The 22542-nt window shown below is 55.4% G+C and overlaps 2 protein-coding genes and 1 long non-coding RNA gene across 3 annotated transcripts; 1 reads left to right on the forward strand and 2 right to left on the reverse strand.

Moving 5' to 3' along the window:
* Positions 1 to 4490: 4490 nt before the first annotated feature.
* Positions 4491 to 8798, reverse strand: HOXA9 (homeobox A9). The gene is made up of 2 exons (XM_004762548.3): positions 7012 to 8798; positions 4491 to 5928 (listed from the first exon to the last, which is right to left on the reverse strand). The coding sequence occupies exons 1-2, from the start codon at positions 7586 to 7588 to the stop codon at positions 5690 to 5692; spliced, it is 816 nt and encodes a 271-aa protein (XP_004762605.1). The 5' UTR covers positions 7589 to 8798; the 3' UTR covers positions 4491 to 5689.
* Positions 8799 to 10558: 1760 nt separating this feature from the next.
* On the forward strand, positions 10559 to 14172 carry LOC123387025. Its single transcript, XR_006601353.1, has 2 exons — positions 10559 to 11980; positions 13070 to 14172. It is a non-coding gene; the product is annotated as an uncharacterized LOC123387025 (long non-coding RNA).
* HOXA10 (homeobox A10) lies at positions 12827 to 17668 on the reverse strand. The gene is made up of 2 exons (XM_004762547.3): positions 15624 to 17668; positions 12827 to 14412 (listed from the first exon to the last, which is right to left on the reverse strand). The coding sequence occupies exons 1-2, from the start codon at positions 16588 to 16590 to the stop codon at positions 14138 to 14140; spliced, it is 1242 nt and encodes a 413-aa protein (XP_004762604.1). The 5' UTR covers positions 16591 to 17668; the 3' UTR covers positions 12827 to 14137.
* Positions 17669 to 22542: the final 4874 nt, after the last annotated feature.

Raw genomic sequence — 22542 nt, forward strand, 5'->3', positions numbered from 1 at the left:
AGCCGGAGCCCATGCTGCCCACCGCTCGTTGGAGTGTGGTGGGGCGAACCCTTCCCCTAAAGGCCTCATAAACTGCTCAGGCCTCGCTGGAAGCCCATCCGCCAGGTCAGTATGCCTTTTACTGCTCAGCTCGATTGCACACCATAAACCCGACCTCACAATGGAATTGCCCCGGAAATTCTCCTCTAAATTATAGAGTTTGGTTCCCTGTGTACAAAGCACTTTCCATCACTTTCAGAAAGTCCAGGCCGCCCCCTGCTCACTGCACCCTCTCAGGGGGTCCCAGGAGCACAAAAGGCAGCAAGAGGGTTCAGACCCGGATGCAACGGAGCCCCAGTTCCTGCCTAGTGGACTGCCCATGGGTGTGGGTGGAGAGATGGGGGGCTGTCCGGGCAGGTGGGCGCCTGCTGGTTTCCCCTGGGGACACAGGGGCTGTGGGGGGGGGGCAATAACCTGGGATGCTCTTTATGCAGGATCAAGATGATAGCGTGTCTCAGTTGGGGAATGGAGGCTGTAACACCGGTAGGGAAGAAAAACTAAATATTTCAAATAGCATCGCTTTCGAGCAGGATATAAAAACCTAAAAAAGTTAAAGGAAGACGAAGCAAGCAAGAAAGCCAGGAGATCAAAGAGGCGGAATTAGACAGCTTTAGACCAATAAATTGTTCCCCGGGTGACACAGAGCAAGATGCAAAGAGAAAGACCCGGCCCTGCCGCCGCCGCCGCCGTCTGTCTAGACTCTGGCGGCTGGAGCGGCCAACGGCGATGGCGCTTTAAGTAAAACCTGCCCTGAAGTGAGATGACCCAGACCAAGTGGGAGACAGGGTTCCGGGAGCACGGGAAGGAACACTGAGGCTGGGACCCCAAGCCACAGGCTCATCCCTGCTTGGGTTTTGTCCGGCGCAGGTCCAAACGGTTCTAGCGGGGCGCACTGCCCCTTCGCTTGGGCCAGAGAGAGTCCGGATACTGCCGGCAAGGCCTCAGCCTTTCTAGGCCCAAGACAGACAACTGGGCCGAGTCCCGCGGGTGCCGAATCCTTTCGTTCGTTTCTGGGCTTCTGTGTTTCCTCCTGCCTTCGGTGGCGGGGTTTTAAAACGAAAAGGCCAGACAGAGCCAGGCTTTCAGTAAGGCCTCCTTAATCGCGTGTTCTCAAGCCATTGGTTTCCTACCTGTTTGGCTGAAAAGACACAAATGCACTGGGTTATATGTGATAATATTCATAGAAATGCTCATTGATGATCAGCCTGGAGCAAGCATGTGCAGGAGGGTTTCTAACCAGCCGAGCTGTCTTTACATAAAGACGTTTTTCTCACCGCTCTCCCGGAGCGGGATTCCTACCTACCAAGCACAATGTGTTTCCCTTGCTTCTTGTTACCAAATAGGGTTCAATATTTAAACCCAGATAAGAATACAAGCCCAGCCCTGGGAAAGCGTAGGGAGCCTGTTTCCAGTCTGGCCGCTGGCGATTAGCTTCTCTAAACGTTTCCAGCCGCGCCCCTCGCACGGGCTGCGCTCGGTTCTTCAGTCACTGAGCGGTCCCCGGTCGCGACGCAGGGACACATCCGTGCCCCACGAGTGCAAAGGAGCTAGGGCTGAGGCGGGGCGGGGGTTGTCTGCGCAGCTAACGGGGAAGCGCTTCCCAGGCAGCCGAGTCAGGAGTACCACCTCCCCAGCCATCCACCGGCCAAGGGCAAGGGAGGCCCGGTGTGGCAGTCCGTAGTCCCAGCCAGCCGGCACCTACCTGAAGCCTCCTCTCGGTGGAGAGAAGCGGCCGCCACCGATCCGCTCCTTCGCCATTTACTCATAATTACATAAATTGAGCTTTCTATCTGCAGCTTGGATGCATGACCAGGGCGGCTCTAGGGGAAGCTCTAAAACCTTTCTTACAATCAGACACTGTGAAATATTGTGTTATATAGGGATATATAATGAAGACGTGTGTCTGCAACACCAACCTGTGTATATAAACGGAGAAAGAGGGAGGAAAGGAAAGGAAAGGAAGGGGGGAGGAAGAGGGGGGGGGGAACACTCAGGAGATCTGTCAACCAAAATCCAGTCCCCAGTTTTACAGCGTGTACAGCGGGGAGACGCAGGTTGTAAACATTTTGTGGGCTTGGCAGAGACTATTACAACCCAAATAAATACACCGCATGGCGTGTTCACAGGGCTCCGGGGTGCTTCGATGGGTTCTGTTTGTTTTGCGTTTTCCCTGTGAAACCATTCTGCACCAGGGGTTGATCCTCGCACCCGCACTCGTGGCCGCCTCCTAGAAGGTTCCGGGGCATGTTCCCCGCCCAGGGTCCAGGATAGGCTGGGCCTAGATTGGGGTCCCCTCCCTCCTCCTGGCCTCCTGAACACGGGAAACCAGAGCAGCCTGAGCAGCTCCACTGCCAAGGAAATTCGGTGGCGAGAGAAAGCAAGGAAAGCGTTCACGACGTGAATTCCTGTCCTGGAGCTAGGATGTTATCATAATTATTTTAAACGTTGTATTTCTTTTAGAACAATCAAAGCAGCCCCTGGTGAGCCCCCAGGGATTTCCCCATCCCGGGCAATTCAGCCGCCAAACCCACACTAGAAAGTCACCAAGAATGCCTTTGCCCCCGATTTTCCACCACCTTGTTTTATTGCCGCTTATTCGAGGCGGCCGGGTCCCGGGGTCCTGGCTCCCCTGCGGGTGCTGGCTCACCGGCCTCGTACCGGGGCGCAGCGTTAGGGAGCACCCCCTCCCGCGTCTGCCGCAGGACCCTTGACCAACGTAGGCGCCCTCTGCACCCCCTCCGGGGGGTCACCAAGTCCCGGGGCTGTAGGCCTTAGTCCTTGTTTGTCCGCTGGTCAGCCGAGTTCTCCGAGCGTCGCGCTGCCCCAAGGCTTGTCGCGGCCTGGGAACGGTGACCCTAGAGTCACGCCCGCGCCTGGAGCTACAGCCCCGCAGCCGCCGGACGGCTGCAACCACGCAGCGCTAGGCCTCCGGAACCGGGGAGAGGAAAGCGGGCGGGAGCGGTGCAGGTCGGGCGAGCACCACCGCTTGCTTGTTTCCCAGCGAGGTTTCCGGCCCGGCCTGAGCAGCAAAGAAAATATACGACCGCAGTTCATTCAAATCTGGGGCTCCCATTCGAGAAAGGCTAGCGTCAAGTCGACATCTTAGGAACTTCCCAGGGTTGCGGCGGCGGGAGATGGCGGCCTGGGCGCCACTTGCGTGGAGCCATACTGCCATCTGCTGGCAGAATCTCTGCACTGCAGCCCCCCGCTCCCTGAACTTCGTCAGCAGCCCGGGCTGGCCCCGCGCCCCACTCCCAAAGCTGGGCCAGAGTCGCGTCCCTGGGGGGTGTGCGTGGAGCCCGGAATCTACGCTGCCGAGAGCGCAGTGCCCATAAAATAGTTGTTTCCGCAGCCGCTTTATCGGTGCAGACAGAGCAAACAAATGAAAGGGCTTTGGTGGAAAATCTTAATTGGGGCTGGACAGTTGTAAACTCATTAAGGGCCGAATTCCAGACAGTTCGCAGACCCGGCCTTTATGGCACACCCTTACTGCCCATTCTTTGAAGTTCCTTCTGTCTGCAACAACAGAGGGCGTCCCAACCTGGCGGCGGGATGGGGGTGGGGGTGGGGGTAAGGGGAAGACCCATCCCCGGGCGTCCTGGTTCCCCCTTTAGGCATCGGAACTCAGATAACTTTCCAGCAGTCTCGGGGTGGTGGAGGGAGGGCGTGGCGAGCGAGAAAAGAAAAAGGGGGAGATTAGGCTGAACCCTCTGGCCACATCTATAAGGCGCTTGGGCCTCCGAAGTTGTGGCCGTTCCCCCCGCAGCCCTTTACACCCCATAAACGGCAACAGCCCTCATTTGCTTTTATGGCGCTTCCAGCTCGCCGGCTGCCTAGGCCCTGCCTCTGCCAGGAGGGGTGTTCGGGAGGGGAGTGCGGTACAGAACCCAGAATCTCCTGGGTCCTGTCAGGACGCTGAGGTGCGGGGGCGCAAGACTTCAGTCCCCTGAGAGTCCCCAGATGTCCTTCCTGGCGGCCGCGTCGGGGTAGCAGGGCTCGTTTCCCTCCTTGGAGACTCCTCGGGAAGCTGGTCCTTCGACTCCCCGTCGCTCCTGCCCTCACACTCCCCGCCCCATGCCAGGGGAAGGCCTCGAGGATCTCAGTGGACCCGGCTTCGGGAAATATCTCTGGGCGCCAAGATGAAAGGGTGGCCTTTCGCTGCTACTGGCCAGCGGGACCTGAGACCCCGCGCGGCTCCTCGGAGGCCTCTCGGCCTCCCCGCAAATGGGACAGGTCAAAGCCGGGAGCGAGGCCTCGCCGCACCTCGTTGCCCAGCCTGGCTCCGTTGCTTGCGCCGCCAAGCAGCCGGCGGGAGTGGGAGCGCGGCTGGCTGCCGCTGGTCCGCGATCCGAGATTCTGCCTCCTCCCCCCAGGCCCGGCCCCCACCCAGAGACACTACCCACGCTCCCCTATTCCAGAGAAAAAGGTGCAAAGAGCTGACCCGCAATAAATAGAAAAGAATCAATATATTTTATTTGCCAAAAAGTTAAATATCATCTCAACACAACATTTGGTCAGTAGGCCTTGAGGTAACTATTGCAAAATATACAGTGTATGTCCAGCCGGATGGAAACCCCAGATTCATCAAGGATACAAATCTACAGTAGCCCAGTGGCGGTTTCATAGTGTATAATTTATTATCAATAAAATTAACTCCATTACAATAAGCATTCATTTTTCCCCCCGATTAAAATTAAATGTAAACCATAGGTAGTAACCTTCTGCACATATGTATAGCTCCAAATTTCCTCAATGTTCATCCGGTGCAAAAACAATATTCAAGCTTGTCTGATTACTTTTTTCTTTAATATATGGATTATATATACAATGAACAAGACAGGTTTATAGAACGGGTAGAGACGAAAATGCCCACATTTCCAAAGAGGAGGAAACCATGAATTTATGCATCCTGGAGAACACTTTCTTTCTTTTAAAATTTTATTTCAGTGGGAAATCCTTACAGCTCGTTTACAATCCAAGGTGAACAGCCTAGGCATACAGAAGACATGTTCCATACAGAGCTATACTCTACGCAACTATTTTTCTCCCCTAGCAACAACCTGAGTTGAAATTGAATTCTAAGCGCTCACAATCACAACGGGTGCATCACCCAGCACAGAAGTTTGAGTCACAAAACATAATTACCACAATAAAACACAGTGTTCAAGTATCTGGGCAGATCGCTCTGCCGCACAAAGAGCAAATTAAATTAACTACACAGACTAAAAACTATACAGCCCGCCATCAACAGTTGTGCATTATAAAAAGGTAGTATTTTTTTTGTTGTTGTTGTTTGTTTCTTTGAAGTCAGGAACAGGTAGATTTTTTCTAAAAAATATATACAAGCTAGCACACACAGGCATCAGCGAAAATGTCCCCCCCACACACACCATTTTTTTGTTTGTTTCCGTCTTATAGAAAATGGAAAGCTTACAATACCTCCTCCATCAAAGCGGCAGGCTGGGGGGCGGGGGGAAGCCAGCCTTAGCTGGGCTTGCCAGGGGGAGATGAGGCCTGGAGTTTAGAGCCGCTTTGTGCGGGATGGTTGGGGTGGTGGACGCTGGGGTCGAATAGGGGCGGGAGAGGGATCAGGCAGTCCTTTCTCTTTCTCCCTAGCTCGCTCTCTCTTTTCTAAATGAACTCAGTTGAATCACTCATCTTTTGCCCGGTCCTTGTTGATTTTCTTCATTTTCATCCTGCGGTTCTGGAACCAGATCTTGACCTGCCGCTCGGTGAGGTTGAGCAGCCGGGCCACCTCGTACCTGCGGTCCCTGGTGAGGTACATGTTGAACAGAAACTCCTTCTCCAGCTCCAGGGTTTGATGCTTGGTGTAGGGGCAGCGCTTCTTCCTCGTGGAGCGCGCGTGGAGCCAGTTGGCTGCCGGGTTGCCTGTGAAGGAGACAGACAGGGGATTTAGAAAGAGGAGAAGCACCTACGTCCCCCCTCCACTGGGGGCTGGGGAACCTCCTAGGGTCTTCGGCCAAAGTGCAGGACGCTGCTGAATCGGTGAGGGAAAGGCTGTAGAACCCGTACACAATGGAATCGTGGCAGACAGACGGAGGAACGGTCACTTACAATTGCACGCAGTAAAACCTCGGCTTTCCCCTCCCTTTACGAGACCCTCCTCTCTCCTCTGTCCTCCTGTCCTTTTCCTCTCTTTCTTTCCACTCTCTGTACACTATACAAGGATGGAAATTTAGAAATAGATCCTCTTCTTGCCAGGCAGGGGGACAGCACGCTGCCCTGTGTTCCTGTAACGTTAATACTCTCTTCTCCCCCGCACTAACACACACACTCTCTCTCTCTCTCTCTGTATCCTCCCTTCCCCACCTTTCCTTCTACTTTCCCCTTTCCTTCTTTGACTCCCTGGAAGGCCATCAGAGCCGGGTAGCCGGCATGGCGCCCCTAGGCGCCCCAAGGATGTTGATCACTTCTCCAGTTTATGTGAATAATCTGGCATGGGGACCGCCGTGGCCCGGTCGCCTACAGCCTCATCTTGGGCAGGATATACGCCGCCACTGGCTGAAGGCAAGAAGTGGAGGGGATCGGCCGTCTTCTTCAATGTCTAGGCTGCAGTTGCTGCCGCCGCTCCAGGCTCCAGGACAGTCTAGCCGCACAAAAGATTCTCTCTGCCGAGCTGCTTTCGAAGAACGGCCCAAAGTACTGCTGTCCTGGTACCGGACAGCCAGGGAGAGGGGCGGCTGGTCTTGGCTTGGCCGGCAGCGCCTGCCCCGCCCCCTCTCTCTCGGCAGCAGCCGCCTCCCCTCCCCCTGAACCCGGCAGCCAGCTTGTCACTGCTCTCTGGAATTGGGGCCCCATCCGAGGCATCCTAAACAGCAACTTCTGGTTCCCGGCCCCTGCTCAAGAGGCTCGCAGCGCAGGCGAAGCAGGCTCAAGAGAAAGCTGAAGGGCTGGCAGATCCTGGTGGCCGGCGTGGAGGCGGCGGCCGGTCTGAAGGGAGGAGACACTTACTGGGATCGATGGGGGGCTTGTCTCCGCCGCTCTCATTCTCAGCATTGTTTTCGGAGAAGGCGCCTTCACTGGGCTGTTTTTCTCTATCAACTGGAGGAGAACCACAAGCATAGTCAGTCAGGGACAAAGTGTGAGTGTCAAGCGTGGGACAGTCACCCCTTCTGGCGGACAGTGGTTCAGGTTTAATGCCGTAAGGCCGGCTGGAGGGCAAGCCCGCGAAGGAGAGCGCGCCGGGCGTGGGCTCCAGCCAGGAGCGCATGTACCTGCCGTCCGGGGCCGCCGCCGCCACGGGCGCCTGGGGGTGCACGTAAGGGTGGTGATGGTGGTGATACACCGCGGCGGGCACCGCGTTGGCGCCCGCCGCGTGCACCGGGTTCCACGAGGCGCCGAACACCGCCGCCTTGGACTGGAAGCTGCACGGGCTGAAGTCGGGGTGTTCCGCCAGTGCGGTGGCCTGCCGGGGAGGCTGACCCAGGGCCCCCGGCGCGTAGCGGCCCGCGCCCAGCTCGTCCGCGGCCTCGGCGCCCAGCAGGAACGAGTCCACGTAGTAGTTGCCCAGGGCCCCGGTGGTGGCCATCGCTGTGCCCGGTGCCTGGCCGGTCGGCCCGACCCGCGGAAATTATGAAACTGCAGATTTCATGTAACAACTTGGTGGCACCAGGGGGGGGAAGTACAGTCACCTAATAAGTTGCCGGCGCCCGCGCCCCTATTGGCCGCGCGCGTCACGTGCCCGCCCGGCAGAACAATAACGCGTAAATCACTCCGCACGCTATTAATGGCCCGGTGTTTTGCAGTCATAATTTTTATAGCAAAAGCCATATGTTTTTATGCAAAGGGATCGCGGCGCTCCACGATCGGGTTTGTTTTAATTGTGGCCAACGAAGATTAAAAGATCAAATCTGGCCTTGCCTCTGGACTCCCTCCCCTCCCACCGCCGCCACCAGACACACACTTCTTAAGCGGACTATTTTATATCACAATTAATCACGCCATCAGCGAGGCGCGGGTCCCGCGTGCGAGTGCGGCCGGTGGAGCCCCTCACATAAAATTAGACAATAATTGAAGCCATAAAAAAGCAGCCAAATCGCATTCTCGCTCTACTGTATTTAAATCTATATTTATGATATTTCATAAGGAGTGATTGTTTCAGAAGCCACACAGGCTGGTGGGAAGTCGGGAACGACCAACAGATTCGTTTGCTTCGCCGTGGTTCCCGGCTGTAAAAATTTACGAGGACTGGGAAAGGTTAAATTAGACTGTTGGGTTGGGTTGGCGAGCTCCCTGTAAATAATTCCTGCCGTCCCCGGAGATGCGAGTTTACCCCCGGGCCGGCCGCGAAAAAGTCAAATTCAACGCAGCATCCGTCCCAAAGGGAGCCACCACCGGCCCCTGTCCGAGCGCGCTGGGCACGGACAGGCTTCCCAGAGGGCACTGCCTATTGTGGGGCCCCGAGATCTGCCCGCTTTGGATCCCAGGGAGCCCGGGAAGCTGGCTCCCAGCGTTGCCGCTGCACCTCCAGCGAGCGCCCCACCGAGGAGCAGCCGGCTGTCCCTGAGTCGAGAGGCTTGAGGGCCTGGTTGTGCCGCGGGTTCGGTTCCGACCCCGCGCACACGCGCCCCCTCCGCCCCAGCCCTACAGCCCTACGGTCCTCAGCCAGGAATCGCGACACACAGGAGAATGCAGCAGGCCACCCAGCGCCGTGCCCCGACCTCGGAGGCCCTCACGCTGAGCTCGGTGAGCTTTGTCGCACTCCCCAAACCCGAGCTGCGAAAAAAAAAAAAAAAAAAAAAACAAAAAAAACACGAGGCAGCCTCCGTGGAAGGCGAGATCGGCTCGGGAGAAGGCAGTCCCGCGGAAGAGACCGCGCGCGGCTCCAGGGGCTGGGAGGCCCGCGCAAGACCCTCTGGCCTCGGGGCCCAGTATGACTTCTTCAGGGCTCCTTCCTTCCTTTCTTTCCGGCCACCGCCCCGGGCCCCGCCTCGGTTTTCACCAGGCCGATGGCTCAACAAGGTTACAAGGCCCAAAGCTCGCGACCGCCGCTCAAGTCCAGGGCTAGAAATTAAAACCGGGAGGGGCACAGGGCACGGGGCTTTGACTTTAATCCTATTCCTTGGCTTGGCCACATGGAGGAAGGTATTTCTTACCCCTTTTCGAATCTTCCAGGGTTAAATGAAAAGGCCTCGCGGCCACTGTTGGAAGAAAAAAACCCACCCCAAATCCGAACGGAAAGCAGCGACTCCTAAAAACGGGGTAATTAAATTCACGTGTGAACACTGTGCCTGCAAGAGTGTGTTTCTCATTAGCCCACTTCCCTGGCGGCGAGGGCGGGCGGCGAGGAAGCTTCCATCTCTTTTTCTGGCTTCATCCTACCCAACAGTTCCAGAAATCCTCCCCCAAACCCTGATACATCCCTATCCCTGACGGGGACCCTCAAGTGCCGGGCTCTCCCCAAGAGCGAGGCTGCGAAGCCTGGCGGAGACCAGCCGGGTTCCCCTTTATCCGCTCTCGCCGGAAGAGGGAAGTGGCCGACACAGTGAACTCCCGACGTGGCTGGTCCTGGTCGCCTTAGCCTCCTCCCCCATAATATTTTCCTTTCCCAGTAAATTCCTCTGCCTTATCCCCACCCCCATCGCATCCCGGCTGTGTCCCAAATATTGGGCAGTTCGCGGTGCCTCTGAGATTTTCATTAAGAAGTACTAACTCAGGAGGAGACCTGGCTCTTCATTGTAATTGTCTGAGAACAGGCTGGACTGGCTTATTTGCAATTCAACTTTTTTGCTCAGAGAAGCCTTGAATTAGTATTAGTATTTTTTTTTTTGAATGAAAAGGCTGTTTAAATAACCTTAGCCCTCCAGAATAGGACAGACACCACATAATTAGCAGGCCCTGAATGTTAAGCAGGACTTACTGGTGCCTAAGAGCAGAGAAAAATCAGGAAAACCTAACTGGACCCCTTTTCTGCCCAAAGATTTGGGGAGAAAGGAGTCAAGCTTTTGAATCAGATTTTATTTTGGAAATGAAAGGGATTGTGTGTGTATATTAAAAAAAAAATAGATGTAATTACAAACTGCCCCTTTTGCCTGAGAGTTCTAAAACCTTGGCCTCCAAAATAAATCCAGTTCTCTGGTCTGGAAACATGGCCCAGAGGAGTTGAGGGGAGAGCCGTGTGCTGGCCTTTCAGATAACAGGACCGCAGGCAGAGCGATGGAAACAGTTCCAGGGCTGGAGACAGAGCTGGGAAGGGAAGCCCAGCTTGGTGGGCATGAGTCTGAAGGCTCTGCGTGTGTGTGTGTGTGTGTGTGTGTGTGTGTGTGTGTGTTTGGGAGGCAGGGAGGGATGAAAGTTGTTTTCAGTTTGGTAGCAAGAATGGTTCTTCTGGCTTCCAACAGCGGACTACAACTTGGAATGAGGGCTCAAGTTTGTAATACAATGGTTGTGGAATTTAAGATTCTTTTCCCCTATTATATTTGAAACAGACTGGAGCTGGAAGGGTCCCTTTCTCCAGTACCCATTGGCACAAGGATAACATTTCTAACAGACTCTGAACCTGATAGAGGCTACGGGCAAACAAGCAACCGTTCTTTGCCCTAGCGCTGCTCCCCTGCCCCGCGGTTAAAGCCAGAGTTGGGACCAGCAGGCCAGAGGAAAGCGGAGGAAGCTTCTAGGCGGGATTCCCTGCGTGGCCAGGCTCTATATAGAGCCTGGCTGGGCCTCAGCCCAGGTCCCAGCCTCAGGTGCCCAGTGAGGCCAGCAAAGGCCTCCTTGCCCTCTGTGTGGGCACACAGAAACGGCGCGAAGGCCCCCTAATCGGATCTCATAAGCTCTGGTTGCCGACCCGCGGAGTAAGAACGCAAGGCCGCCGCCATCCGGTCGTGATCATAACCGAGGCCTTGTCTGCAGCGGCACACCAGGCCCAGATCCACAGCCCCCGACAGCTGTGCCACGCGAGCCCTTCCTTGGCAGATTCCGACCACAACTTGAGCACGAAGAAAAATAAATAAATAAATAAGAACCCCGTCCCAGGCTCTCCCAAGCCAGCCCTGGGTCCCTCCCGGAGGAAGAGATAGGAGGACAGGAAGTGGAGATAGAAAACTGGGCACAGAGAGACCCAAGATGAAAGACAAATGAACGGAAGGAAAGAAAGAAGGAAGAAGTAAAGGTAAGGATAAAGAAAAAGAAGAAAGAGGAAGAACAGAGGGTAGAAAAGAAGGAAGCAGAGTCAAAGGCGACTCCTGAGAGCAGAAGGCGGCTTACAGAGAGAAGGGTAAGTGACAAGGCCAGGATCCCAGCCCCTTTCCAGCCTGTCCCTCCTAGTTTAGCCTGAGTCTCTCAAGGGGATCTTCCCTGATCTTCTACCCCGGATTAGGGCTGGTTGTGTCCCAGCCTTGCAGGAGAATGGCCTGGAGTCGGGGGAGGCCCAGAATGGGAACGCGTGCCCCTGACCTTGAATGGCTCCGGGCCCAGAATTCCTACCACGCCCCTGGCGTCCGCCGAGGAGCAGCTAACCTGATCGTACCTGCTCGAGGCCAGGTGGGGATGGGGATTGCGGCCAACAGCTTGGCAAAGCGCTGAGAAGGAGGCAGGGACGAGGCTCCTGCGCGGGAAAAGCCGAGGTTGCCACCGCAGGCCTGGCACGACCAGGGCCCGGATGCCCCGCCCGGCCCAGCCCCCGCGCGCACAGGTACCTGGAGACGATTTCAACTGAAGTAATGAAGGCAGTGTCGTGCTGTCGAGAGAAAGGTGGATCCCAACAACAGGAAACTACCTAAATCACCGACCAGTTCTGGTGCTGCCAGCGCGGGGCTGTCTCGCCCGCCGCCGCCGCCGCCGCCGCCGCCGCCACCGCCGCAGCCAAGGGAGAACCCTGCGATCGCGCCCGGCGCGGCCCCTTGCCAACCTGCGCCCGCGCTGCCAGTGTGTGTCCCCCGCTGCCGCTAAGGCATCGCGGCGGGAGAAGCCACCGACCCCGGTAAGGTAAACCTGGGAGAGAGGGGGAAAGAAGGTAAAGGAGAGAGAGGAAAATGGAAGGAGAGGGAAAAGCGAGAAGAAAGGAAAGAAAGCAGTGTGCGTGCTGGTTTCCCAAATCCCGCTTCTCGGCGAGCCGGCGCCAACCGGCGGCGACCCTGAGCGACTCGAAAGCGCCAGGGACGGCCCCGAGCCCGGCTCCCAGTCTGGTCTCGGCCTCCGGCGCTCTCTCCCCGCGGCTCGCTCTCCCCCTCTCTCCCTCCCAGCCAGCCAGCCAGCCGGGGCGCGCGCTCCCGCGCCCCCTCCCCCTGCCGTCGCCCTCCCCCCCACCTCCCGCGAGCAGGAAACGCGTGGCCCCGCGGAGGGTGACCAGGTGGGGGAGGCCGTGCTGGGGGAGGGGGGCTTGCAGCCCGCAGCAGTCTACCTAACTGCTGCCGCGGACGCTAGTGACGCGCTCTGGGCCCAGCCTGCTCCCCGGATTCCTAGGCTGGGGGTCATCTAAGACCAGGGGACCCGCAAAACAACCGGCGTCTGCGAGCCTCCCTGGGGCTCCCGAAAGAAATCCTGTTTGGCTTCCTCTGTCTATGCAGCTCCCCTCTCAACTGAAACCACTGGTCCAAGACAGCCACAATCCAGATATACTAGCAAGTCATAAAACTGAACAAAAGCCGACAAACCTTACGGCACCAGGGCTATAGGGCCCAGACAAATTACGACCGTCTAGGTAATATTTAAATAGATGCCTAAAGTAATTGCAGGGGGCGCGGGCTAGTCCTCCTGTTGTAAAAGTGGTGAACGGGATAAAGTGGAAGGTGAAGATAAGAAGTAAAAAAAAAAAAAAGAAGTAAAATTTAAAAAGCTTCATTCCACAGCTTTTATTCTTCTATAAGAACATAAACATCGTCTTTTTTCCACGCACAGCAGCATTACAATATTAATTTATTCTGATTTAAGATTAGAAGTAAATAGAGCTAGAACTAACATTTATAATAACGATAGAATGCATTTGCATAAAACAAGATTGGCAATTTTTCATAATAATAGACATTTATACAGATTTGTATTTATAATTTTTCTTTTTCTGCACCTACAGGTTTGACCCTTTTATGCATGTAACTTCACAGTATAAAGGAAACCCAAACAATGTCTCCCTTCTCTAGTCTATTCCGCTTGCCCAGCGCTCCTCGGATTCTGTGAATTTTAGGAAGGAAAATATAAAAGAGGAAGAAGAAAAAAGAAAATGAGAAAGAAAACTCTCCACAAGATAGGGAGAATTGTGGTGTGCTTGTCATGTTACCAGTGGTAACAATTATTTAATGACCAAAAAAAACCCCACTAAATCTGCACGCATAAACAAAACTATATTAGATTATTTATCTACAGCCAGAAGGATATGAAAATTCCGAGGTAAGTGAAATAATTTAGTCCCACAATGCAAGACCTTGCACAAACTGGAAGAGAAGTTTCCTTCTCTTGGTTATTCTTTTTTTTTTTTCCCCTCCCTTTTAAAGCTGGGATATCTTACAGAGGAAGGAAAGATTACTCCTTATGACTCTCAATTTTCTAATCAGCCAAAGCCAAGCCCTTTTGCCAGCCTGCATGTCCATGCTTGCAAGCCCTTCTTTTTGCCAAGGAAGAGAGAAAGAAAGAAAAAAGAAACCCAGGGGCCTATGTCCCCTGATTAAACACAGCCCAGCACTCCAGGCAGGGGAGCCCGGTGGCGGCTCCTTGCACCATTGACCTCAGGCCAGACACCTCAGCGCCTACAATGGGACCTCGGCCTTCCGGCTAGGTTTGCCCGCCCCCGCAGGAAACCAGCTCCACCGGGAGGACAGGAGCCATTTCCAGCAGAGGAACCCCGAGACAGCAAACCAGCCCAGTCACCACTCAACACTTGAGGATAATATTTCTCTCTATAGAAATGCAGCACGATATGGCTTTTTCCCCCAGAAAACAAGTAAACCAGCACAAGCAAACAGACAAAGAAACAAAAAGTCAGAACAAACCAGCCCTGCACAGATGTGACGGCCATCGAGATGGCGAGTGTGGGAGGGAGGAGTGGGACTCCGGCACAGGTGCGAGTTCCTGGGCAGAGGCCGAAGACAGAGGGAGGAAAACGGCTCTCTGGCAGCGGGAAAAATCGGCGTTGCCTGGAGCTTCATCAGGAAAAATTAAAATTGGCTGTGAGCTCCCGGATCCGGTTTTCTCGGTTCATTTTCTTCAGTTTCATCCTGCGATTCTGAAACCAGATTTTAACTTGTCTGTCCGTGAGGTGGACGCTGCGGCTGATCTCTAGGCGCCGCTCTCGAGTAAGGTACATGTTGAACAGAAACTCCTTCTCCAGCTCCAGCGTCTGGTGCTTGGTATAGGGGCAGCGCTTCTTCCTGCCGCTCTTTGCCGTGAGCCAGTTGGCTGCGTTTTCGCCTTTGGAATTGCCTAGCGTTTAAGAGAATAACGAAGGGAAGGTTACATCGGGGTCTCGCCAGGCTGTGCTCAGGGGTGAATCTGGGACTTCTCTGTGATAAGAGGGATGCCCTAAGTCACACAGAGAGAGTTTTGCACACATACATGCACACACACACACACCCCTCTTTTAGCTTGCTCAGGAAGAGCAGTGCCTCCAAAGGGTGTGTGCAAAGTGGAGAGGGCCTCCAATCTGCACCTACCCTCCCAGTTTACATTTTCTTCCACTTTTTCTCAAACACCTGTTTTAGCACAAAGCTATCCGGTGCTCGCAGACTGAACGGCCTGGGAGAGCAGGCTTTATATCTTGAACTTAACGCCTTTCTGTGCTTCTCGCCCCAAAGCAGACAAGCATTTCCTGCAGCCCCCAGCCTGGGGGCATGGGTGCTTACTTGGAAGGGAGGCGAGCAGCGTGGCGCTGTCCCATTCCCGTACCCTGATTGCCGAAGGCCCAATGAAGAGAGGAACAAGGACAGAGTTGGGACACGGGGAAGGGACGAAAAACTGATTCGAGGTCAAGGGCCGTCCGTCACGTCTTTCCAGGAGTCAGAGATGTGCAGTCTGGACGATTCGGAGTTCCAGGGGAAGCGAAATGGCCCCTCTCTGACTCTAAGCTCAGGGCCCCGGCGACCAGGCCGGATTTGCCTTTTCTTCTCCCCGCAAGGAGGATTCCCGCCCCTCCAGCAACTTTGAAAAAAGCATGGGGGATCGTAAACTCGAACTTCGCCGGTTAATGGGCTTATTTATTGGTGCTGGCGGCTGCTTATTTTGGATGCCTTACAAACATCCGCGCTATCTGCGGGCGAGCCACTTTCCTCCCTCCCCCTCCCCCCGCGTGGGCCGCGCCTCGCAGGCTGGGCCCAGACCACGGCTTAGGGTGCTCTGGGCCACGGAGAAGGGCAAGCGCAAGAGAGGGGCTGCTCGTCCATGCCCTCGCCCCCAATGGGGGTGAGCTGAGGCCAGAGTGGCGGACGTCTTGGTGTGGGGCGCTAAGCCGGACATGAATTTTTACTGCGTCCCCACGCCCAAATATTAAAAGGCAAGTTCACAAGGTCAGCCTGCCTGCAGCTTGGGCCAAGGCCGGCCGGCCGGCGCTGCGCGGACTCCTGGCTCTCTGCTCTTTCCCTTCTCTGGGTCTGCCTGTCTGCCCGCCTGACTGCGGCCCTTCGGCGCGCCCTGCTTACCCAGGGAGTCCTTCTCGGGCGAGGCTTTGCTGCTCTCGGAAGGGGCTGGGGAGAGCTCCTCTGCGGCCGAGGACGACGCGTGCGCCTCCTCGTCGCCTTGTGAGCCCCCGCCGCCGCCGCCGCAAGTCAGCGTAGGGGGCGGCGGCGAATCGAGGGCTCGCTCTTTCCGGGCTGCATCCGCTGAGCCGGAGGCGAGTGCGGGTGGCGGGTCGAAGCCGCGCCCGGGGGGTTGAGCGGGGAACGGGCCGGCGCCGAGCTGTTGCGCGCCGCCGCTGCTGCCGTAACCCTTGGCCGTGCCATAGGCCTGGGAGAGGCGGAAGTAGCCCGGCACTGGCACCCCGCTGGAGGTGCTCAGGGCGCAGCCGTCGGGCGGCGGGCCCCGCGGGAAGGGGGCCAGCTCGGCCGTGGCGGTGGAGCCTTTGGGGCATTTGTCCGCCGAGTCGTAGAGGCAGTAGGAGCTCTCCTCTTTGATGTTCTGCGCGAAAGAGCACGAGGTGGCCTGCGGCGGGGGTTGGGGTGGTTGCGGCGGGGGCGGTGGCTGCTGCTGGGGAGGTGGTGGCGGCGGCGGCGGCCCCTCGGGTGGCTCCATCCGGCAGGACCGGGGCGCATCCAGCCACAGGTCTATAGGCGCGGGCGCGTAGCCGTGCGCCCCGGGACCCAGGCCCCCGCTACCGCCGCCGCCGCCCGGCGACGCCGCCTCATTGCGTTTGCCTCCCAGAGCCGGGAAGAGCCCGCAGCTCTGCAGCCCGTAGGGCAGGTCGGTGGCTGGCTGCAGGTAGACCCCGCCGTGGGCGTAGTAGCCGCCGCCGCCACCGCCCCCCGCGCCGCTGCCACCACCGCCAGCCTCGCCTCTGCCCGAGCTGATGAGCGAGTCGACCAAAAAAGAGTTCGCGGCGGGGCTCTCCGAGCATGACATTGTTGTGGGATAATTTGGCGAAGGGAGCAGATAGCCCTTTCTGGCTGACATTTCTTGTGCAAAACATGCTGAATACGATTAGCAATCCCCCCGCACCGCGGCGGGTGCCCACAGCCAATCCTGAGCCAGAGTTTCCGCGCGACCACTCCCAGTTTGGTTTCGTAGTCGCGGGGCTGCTCTCCGAGGGCGCCCTCTGAGCCCACGATTGATATAAATATGTAATCTGTATTGATGGGCCGGGAGACGCACACCCGATACCTCGGCCCAAAGGCCAGGAGCTGTGGGGGCTGCCCCAACGTGGCTAGTGGGGGGCCTGGCCCCTGGGCTAGCCCCGCCCACGCTCGGACGTGAGCTCTCCTGCGGGGTCTGTTTGAAGGGCCCTAGGGCCCCGCGCAGTTAACAAGTGCGGTGTTTATGGTGTGCACCCCGGTCTGCCTTGGGTGCTCCCCATTCTTGTTTCAGAATCACCACTAGCCCCCCAGGCACTCTAACCACTAAGAGGACCTGCTGGGACCTCAGGCTCTTCCCTTTCAGCTCGGGACCTGGAACTGTCTCCCAAAAGTGACAGACCAGGCCCTAAGGCCACCAAGACCTTTTAGAGTGTCTGAGATCCAGCGCGCAGTGGAAACTGGCTATTGCCACTTCTTTCTTACACCCCACATAGAAATTTCCCCAAAATGTAACGCCCTGGCTTCACAGCCCTCTACACTCTTCCTCAGCCAGTCATTGATCCATTTGGGATCTTGGCTTCTGGTGTGCTCACCTGGCTTGCTTTTTCTGCAGCTCCTGTCGGTGGACCCTGATGAGCTGAAAGGGATTGGGGGGGTGGTGGTGGAAGCAACCGGTAACCTTAGCTAAAGACTCCCCCCACTCTATTCAGAGGTCAGAGTCAGATCCAGGCACCCCACAGCCCCATCCCCAGGTTGCTTCCAAGCTACCCCATTTCAGGGAAGTGAAGGACACATCGCTCTTCAGGGTCTTTGGTTTGACCAGAGACCTGAAGACCTGGAGGGGGAAACTTGGAGAAGGGGGCCATGGATGGACACCTCTGCCTCAAGCTCTCCCTTTAACCTTGGCATTCGCATGCACTAGGAGGTTATGACAAGAACCAGTGTCACCACACTCCTGCCTCTCGGTCCCCTCCCCTCTTCCCCCCTCCCCTCCAAACCCGTGTCTAGGGCAGCCCTCTCTCCTGCGGTGTGCGCATTTTAACGAGGCCGGCGGTGAGGAAATCTCTTCCCGGCAAGGCCGGGCTGGGCTCGTGGCCCAGTTATAGCAGCGTTCCGAGGCCAGGCCCTTTGCGCAGCAAAGACCAGAGCCTCCTTCTACCCTGGCCGTAGGGACATGCTCTTAGTCAACTGGAAACTGCTGGCTCAGGGCGCTAGCCCCCGTGTGGGCCTCAGACCTATCTCAGGAAATGCGACCTTTTCCGGCCGGATCCAGTGGAGCCCAGGAGGTCGCTGCCTTGCCCCAGGGCTGTGCGCCACAGCTCTCCAGGACGCCCCAGGCCTGCCTGCCACTGCACCAGCTCCAGCCCCTGCAGAGGCCTTGACTGGGGCTGCTGAATGCCCGGGATCCCAGGAAGCAGACTGCTCAGGCCTCTGCCTACAGCGGGGAAACACCCTCGCATCCCGGGTGATTTGCCGGGCACCTGGCCTTGTTCCTCCCATGGTGAACCCAGTCTGAGAAGGAAGCCAAGCCTGAGAAGACCCAGAGAGAGTACTCGGGAGAGCTGGCGGAAGAGCCCTGACGCTGGCTTCTGAAGATGCAAGCGGTTGCGGTTTCTGCCTGCTGTGGCTGCTCCTCCCGGCGCCCCTCGGCAAGGCTTGCGCTGCACTCCCCACTTCCACCCAGCTGGTCTGTGCCTCACTGCGACAGGCTCCACAGGACAGGACGGGGCATGGAGGTAGAGAGGAGGGAGATGGAGAGAGACAGAAGGAGAGAAGGGCTGAGGGAGAGGGGAAAAAGGGGGGGGGAGAGAAGGGCAGAGACTCTGAGAACCAGTTCTCTCCAATCCTACAAGATCTTGAGGCTGCAGAAGCAGCGGCAGCCGAATCAAGTCTGTACGGAGAGATGGAGAGATGCGGAACCTCCTTCTAGTGAATCCCCACTAGAAGTGGGGACCTTTTCAATCCCCATCTCCTTCTAGTGAACAAGGCCAAGGCAAATTCTAACCTGGCTAGGCCCAGAGGCCAACAAACTTGAATAGGCAAAAGCTTCAGAGCAGGGAAACCTCGGACCCCTGTCTGGATAGACTTGGTCCTTGTCCAGCTCTCCTGGAGGGTGAAACGCATTGGGACTGTTGCACTCAGCAGTGCTACTGGGAAATGCCACAGAACCGAGGGCTGCCTGAGAAGGGGGGCTTTGCCCCAAAGCACTTGTCCATGTCAATCATGAAAGCTCTGCAGAGGGTGAAGTAAGTCCCAAACATGGGAGGGGGGTCCTTGAGAAGAATGAGTCCCGGCAGACTCTTTGAGACAGGATTTGGTTTCTCTCCACACTAAAAACAGAAACGGCTTCCCAAGGCTGTAGGTTGGGAGAGGAAGGGACAGTGGCCATAGGAGAGAATGCTTGAGATGGCAGAGGCTAAGAAAATAAAATGAAAGTCAGTGATCTAAACCTATCTTTCTTATTGAAAGTTAAGGCCCCACTTGGAAAAGCTAAGGCCAAGCTCTGATTCTTACCCTGTGAAAAATGCACATCTGGGCATTCCCCCAATTTGACCCGTCATTTTCAAGGAGTTCACAGACCCCTCACAGCCTTCTCCTTGGGCCCTCCAGAATGTTCCAGGACTCTCAGGAATTCAGCAACCCTGTCAGTTTGACTGGTAAGACAAGCCGGGTGCCGGGCTGTAGGCAGCTCAGGCTCAGCTGGGTCAAGGCCCTGTAGGGAGACCAAATGGGCTTCTAGGCGGGGTGGGATCCAAAGGCATGCAGGTACCAACCAAGGTGACAAAAGCCAGTTTGGTACTGTATCTGCTTTAAGAAGGCCCTGTTTGCTGAGGACTTAGAGGAGGTGGAAGTCCGCGGCTGCCTCTCAGACCATGGCATTGGCACTTGGGTCTTCACTGACCTTTGGGAAAGCTGAATGTTTTTCTCCAACCTCTTTTTTCCCCTTGTAATAAACCAAATGGGATGTTGAGTTTGTGTTGTTTCTTGATTAAAAAAAAAAAAAAAAAAAAAAGAGGAAGATGATGAGGAGTGTGTAGGCCCGTGTGAGAATTCCTCTCTGGCCCACGACCGCCGCCCCCCCCCCCCCCCCCACCAGGGCTGGCGAACCCTCCGCCTGCGGTCGGCCTGGGACGCAGACTGGCCGGCTGGTTGGGTGGAGAAGATATCCGCGCAGCCGAAGCTGGAGTTAGATTCCGCTGCCTTTTCAACGAGTCTTGGAGCTCCCAGCATCCCCGACCGCTCCCCAAGGCTCCGTACTCCTCAGACTGTAACACCGAGGTGTTAACTTCCTCAATGGAATATTCGGTTTATCGATCGCCAGGGCTTTCCTGAGGTTCCCTATCCCCAGAGATTAAGAAAAGCGATTCAGTTGCAGCATGGATCGGCTCCTGCATACTGTCTTCCCTTCAACCCATTTGCCTTCTTTCCTTCTCTCCCTTTCGCCCTGCCTCCCAGCTGCTGAATTTCTCTGTCCTCCTCAGGATGCTTTTGACCTAAAACTCTCTCGGTGCCTTCTTCCTTCAGCCAGGCCTGTATAGCCATTATGTGCAGCCCCCACGTTTTATTTAGGAGTAAGTATGTCGATTTCTACCTGGGTTAATAACGGTTCCCCCTCCCTGTGGCTATGAGCCGAAGTAAACACCAGGCCAGTGGAATGAGCCCTTTGACGAGGCTCACCATTGCATTTCCCCGGATAGTGGATTCCTCCTTCGGAGTAGGCCCTTGCAAACGACCCAGAATAACAAACTGTTACTACCCCAAACCCCCACCTCTTTTTAAAAATACTAGGTACTGAGATGGGGATAGCCAGTAAATGGTTTGTATTTGGAAGTCGTTCTCAGGACTTTCCAGGCTCAGAATTTTCCCACCGGGTGTAGAGTTGGGCTGTGGCCCCACAGAAGAAAAATAAACGCTATTTTCACATATCCCCTTTAACAAGAATTTTGGACTTCTCTGATTCTCACATTTACTGTATGGCGAGACATTTTTTTGAAAGCCATGACATTCTTTTCTTATTCATCTTTAAGAATGTCCATATTTCCAAGGAAATCTGATGTGTCTGTTTTGAATTAATCAGGTGCAATCTATCCCTAACAACCCGCTTTAAATTTTTCTCTAAATCCAACCACTAAACTGGCCCTTTTCTCCTGATGGGGGAGTGTTGGGGCCTTTTCACACACTCCCTAAATTACAATATCCTTAATTTTCTCTATAATAAACTGCCTCTGGCCTTGAAACTAGAAGAGGTTCTGGGATTTTAGGGAAGGCTCAGGCTGCAGAAAGCACGGTGCGGATGCGCACTCGGTGGGGTTCCTGTGGTTCTCTTATTTTGGCAGAGTTTGGGAGCCCATGCTCAACAAAGACTAGCGACTTTTGATAGCAAGATTTACACACACACACACTCAAGCAGCACCTATTTTCTCTGCAATTCCCTCCCCCCAGTCACCCACGCACTATACATTTATGAAAACAGCAATTTCAAGAAGCTAATGAAAACATTGGAATAAAAAGTTAAATATAAGAAAAGAGGAAATTTGGATCTAGCCTCTGAAATGTTAAGTCAAATGAGTATTTAAAACTTATTTTGTGACAACCCTGATGGAGAAATTGTGATCAGAGTTTATCCTCAGTGCTAGCTTTTGAAAATGTATAGGTATACACCAATACAGTTTTTTGCATATTTGCAAAATATCTCATATTTACATCTAAGAAATAGCTGTAAAACCCCAGCCAGGTTTATAGCCATAAATTCCAAATAAGCAAGTGGATTTTCCCTGGAAGCCTCAGAAATCATATGAGACTTTCTTGAATTGGCATTTTTCAGAACAAAGGTTTTCCCCAGGCTGCTGGGCAGACCTAGTGACCGCACCTAGTAAAAAACTAGAGACCTCCCGGATGTCTGCCCCAGGGAATATGCCGGCCTCCGGGACCACGGTTGCTGACCACCTCATTGTTTAGAGTAGAAACTTTGTTTTCCCCAGTCCCGCCATCGCTCTCACTGTCTCCCCTTCTCTCTCTCTCTCTCTCTCTCTTTTTGTTGCCACCACAACCCCCATCCCAACACAGCCAGAACCCTTTCGCTTGAATGCCCCCCATGCCTGACTCATCCCATTCTGAATATTTCTACAAAACTGAAAGATCGCTCTGGGTGAATTGCTGGCGCATGGGTCTAAAATCCTCAACTTTTCCACTTAGGCCTCCCCCTGTTTTCCAACCTTAGGGAGCTACGGCAGGAAGGGGGGTTGGCTGAGCGCCTGTAGCATCACCCGGAGCACACAAGCCCAGCCACTTTGCCCATTCCTGCTCTGACATCGGCCACCTCCCCACTCCCGACTCAGCCAGACTGAAATTGCTAAACTTGTGGCCTCTTACCTTGACACATTTCCGAAATCACTGCCAAGGGACAGCGGGCTTCTCCGCGGCGCGATGCCTGCGAGGCCTACAGAAGGCACGTTGCTTTAAATTACAACACCAATTACTTCTTGAAGGTGAGCCTCCCCCCCCCCCTTATTTTGATACTAAGGGAAACGGGACAAGTGAAATAATGTAACGTGCTGCTCTTAGTATCAGAAACGAACAAAGGCCAAGAATCGCGCAGGGGTTCCCGGCTCCCTGGCGGCTTTGACATTGATCGGACGTGCGCCATCTCGTGGCGGCTGAGCGACTAGGCCCGGCCCGAACTTCGGCCCTGAGCCGGGAGAGGGAAGCAGGCTCTAGGCATAGACGGAGGGAAAGAATGTGCCCAGCCCGCTGCTAAAGAGATCTCATTTTTACATCTAAGAAATTGCTGCAAAACCCCAGCCGGGTTTATAGCGGCGCATTCCAAATATGC

The sequence above is a fragment of the Mustela putorius genome, unplaced genomic scaffold, assembly GCF_011764305.1.
Source record: "Mustela putorius furo isolate JIRA1106 unplaced genomic scaffold, ASM1176430v1.1 tig00003845_pilon_pilon_pilon, whole genome shotgun sequence".
NCBI classification, from domain to species: domain Eukaryota; kingdom Metazoa; phylum Chordata; class Mammalia; order Carnivora; family Mustelidae; genus Mustela; species Mustela putorius.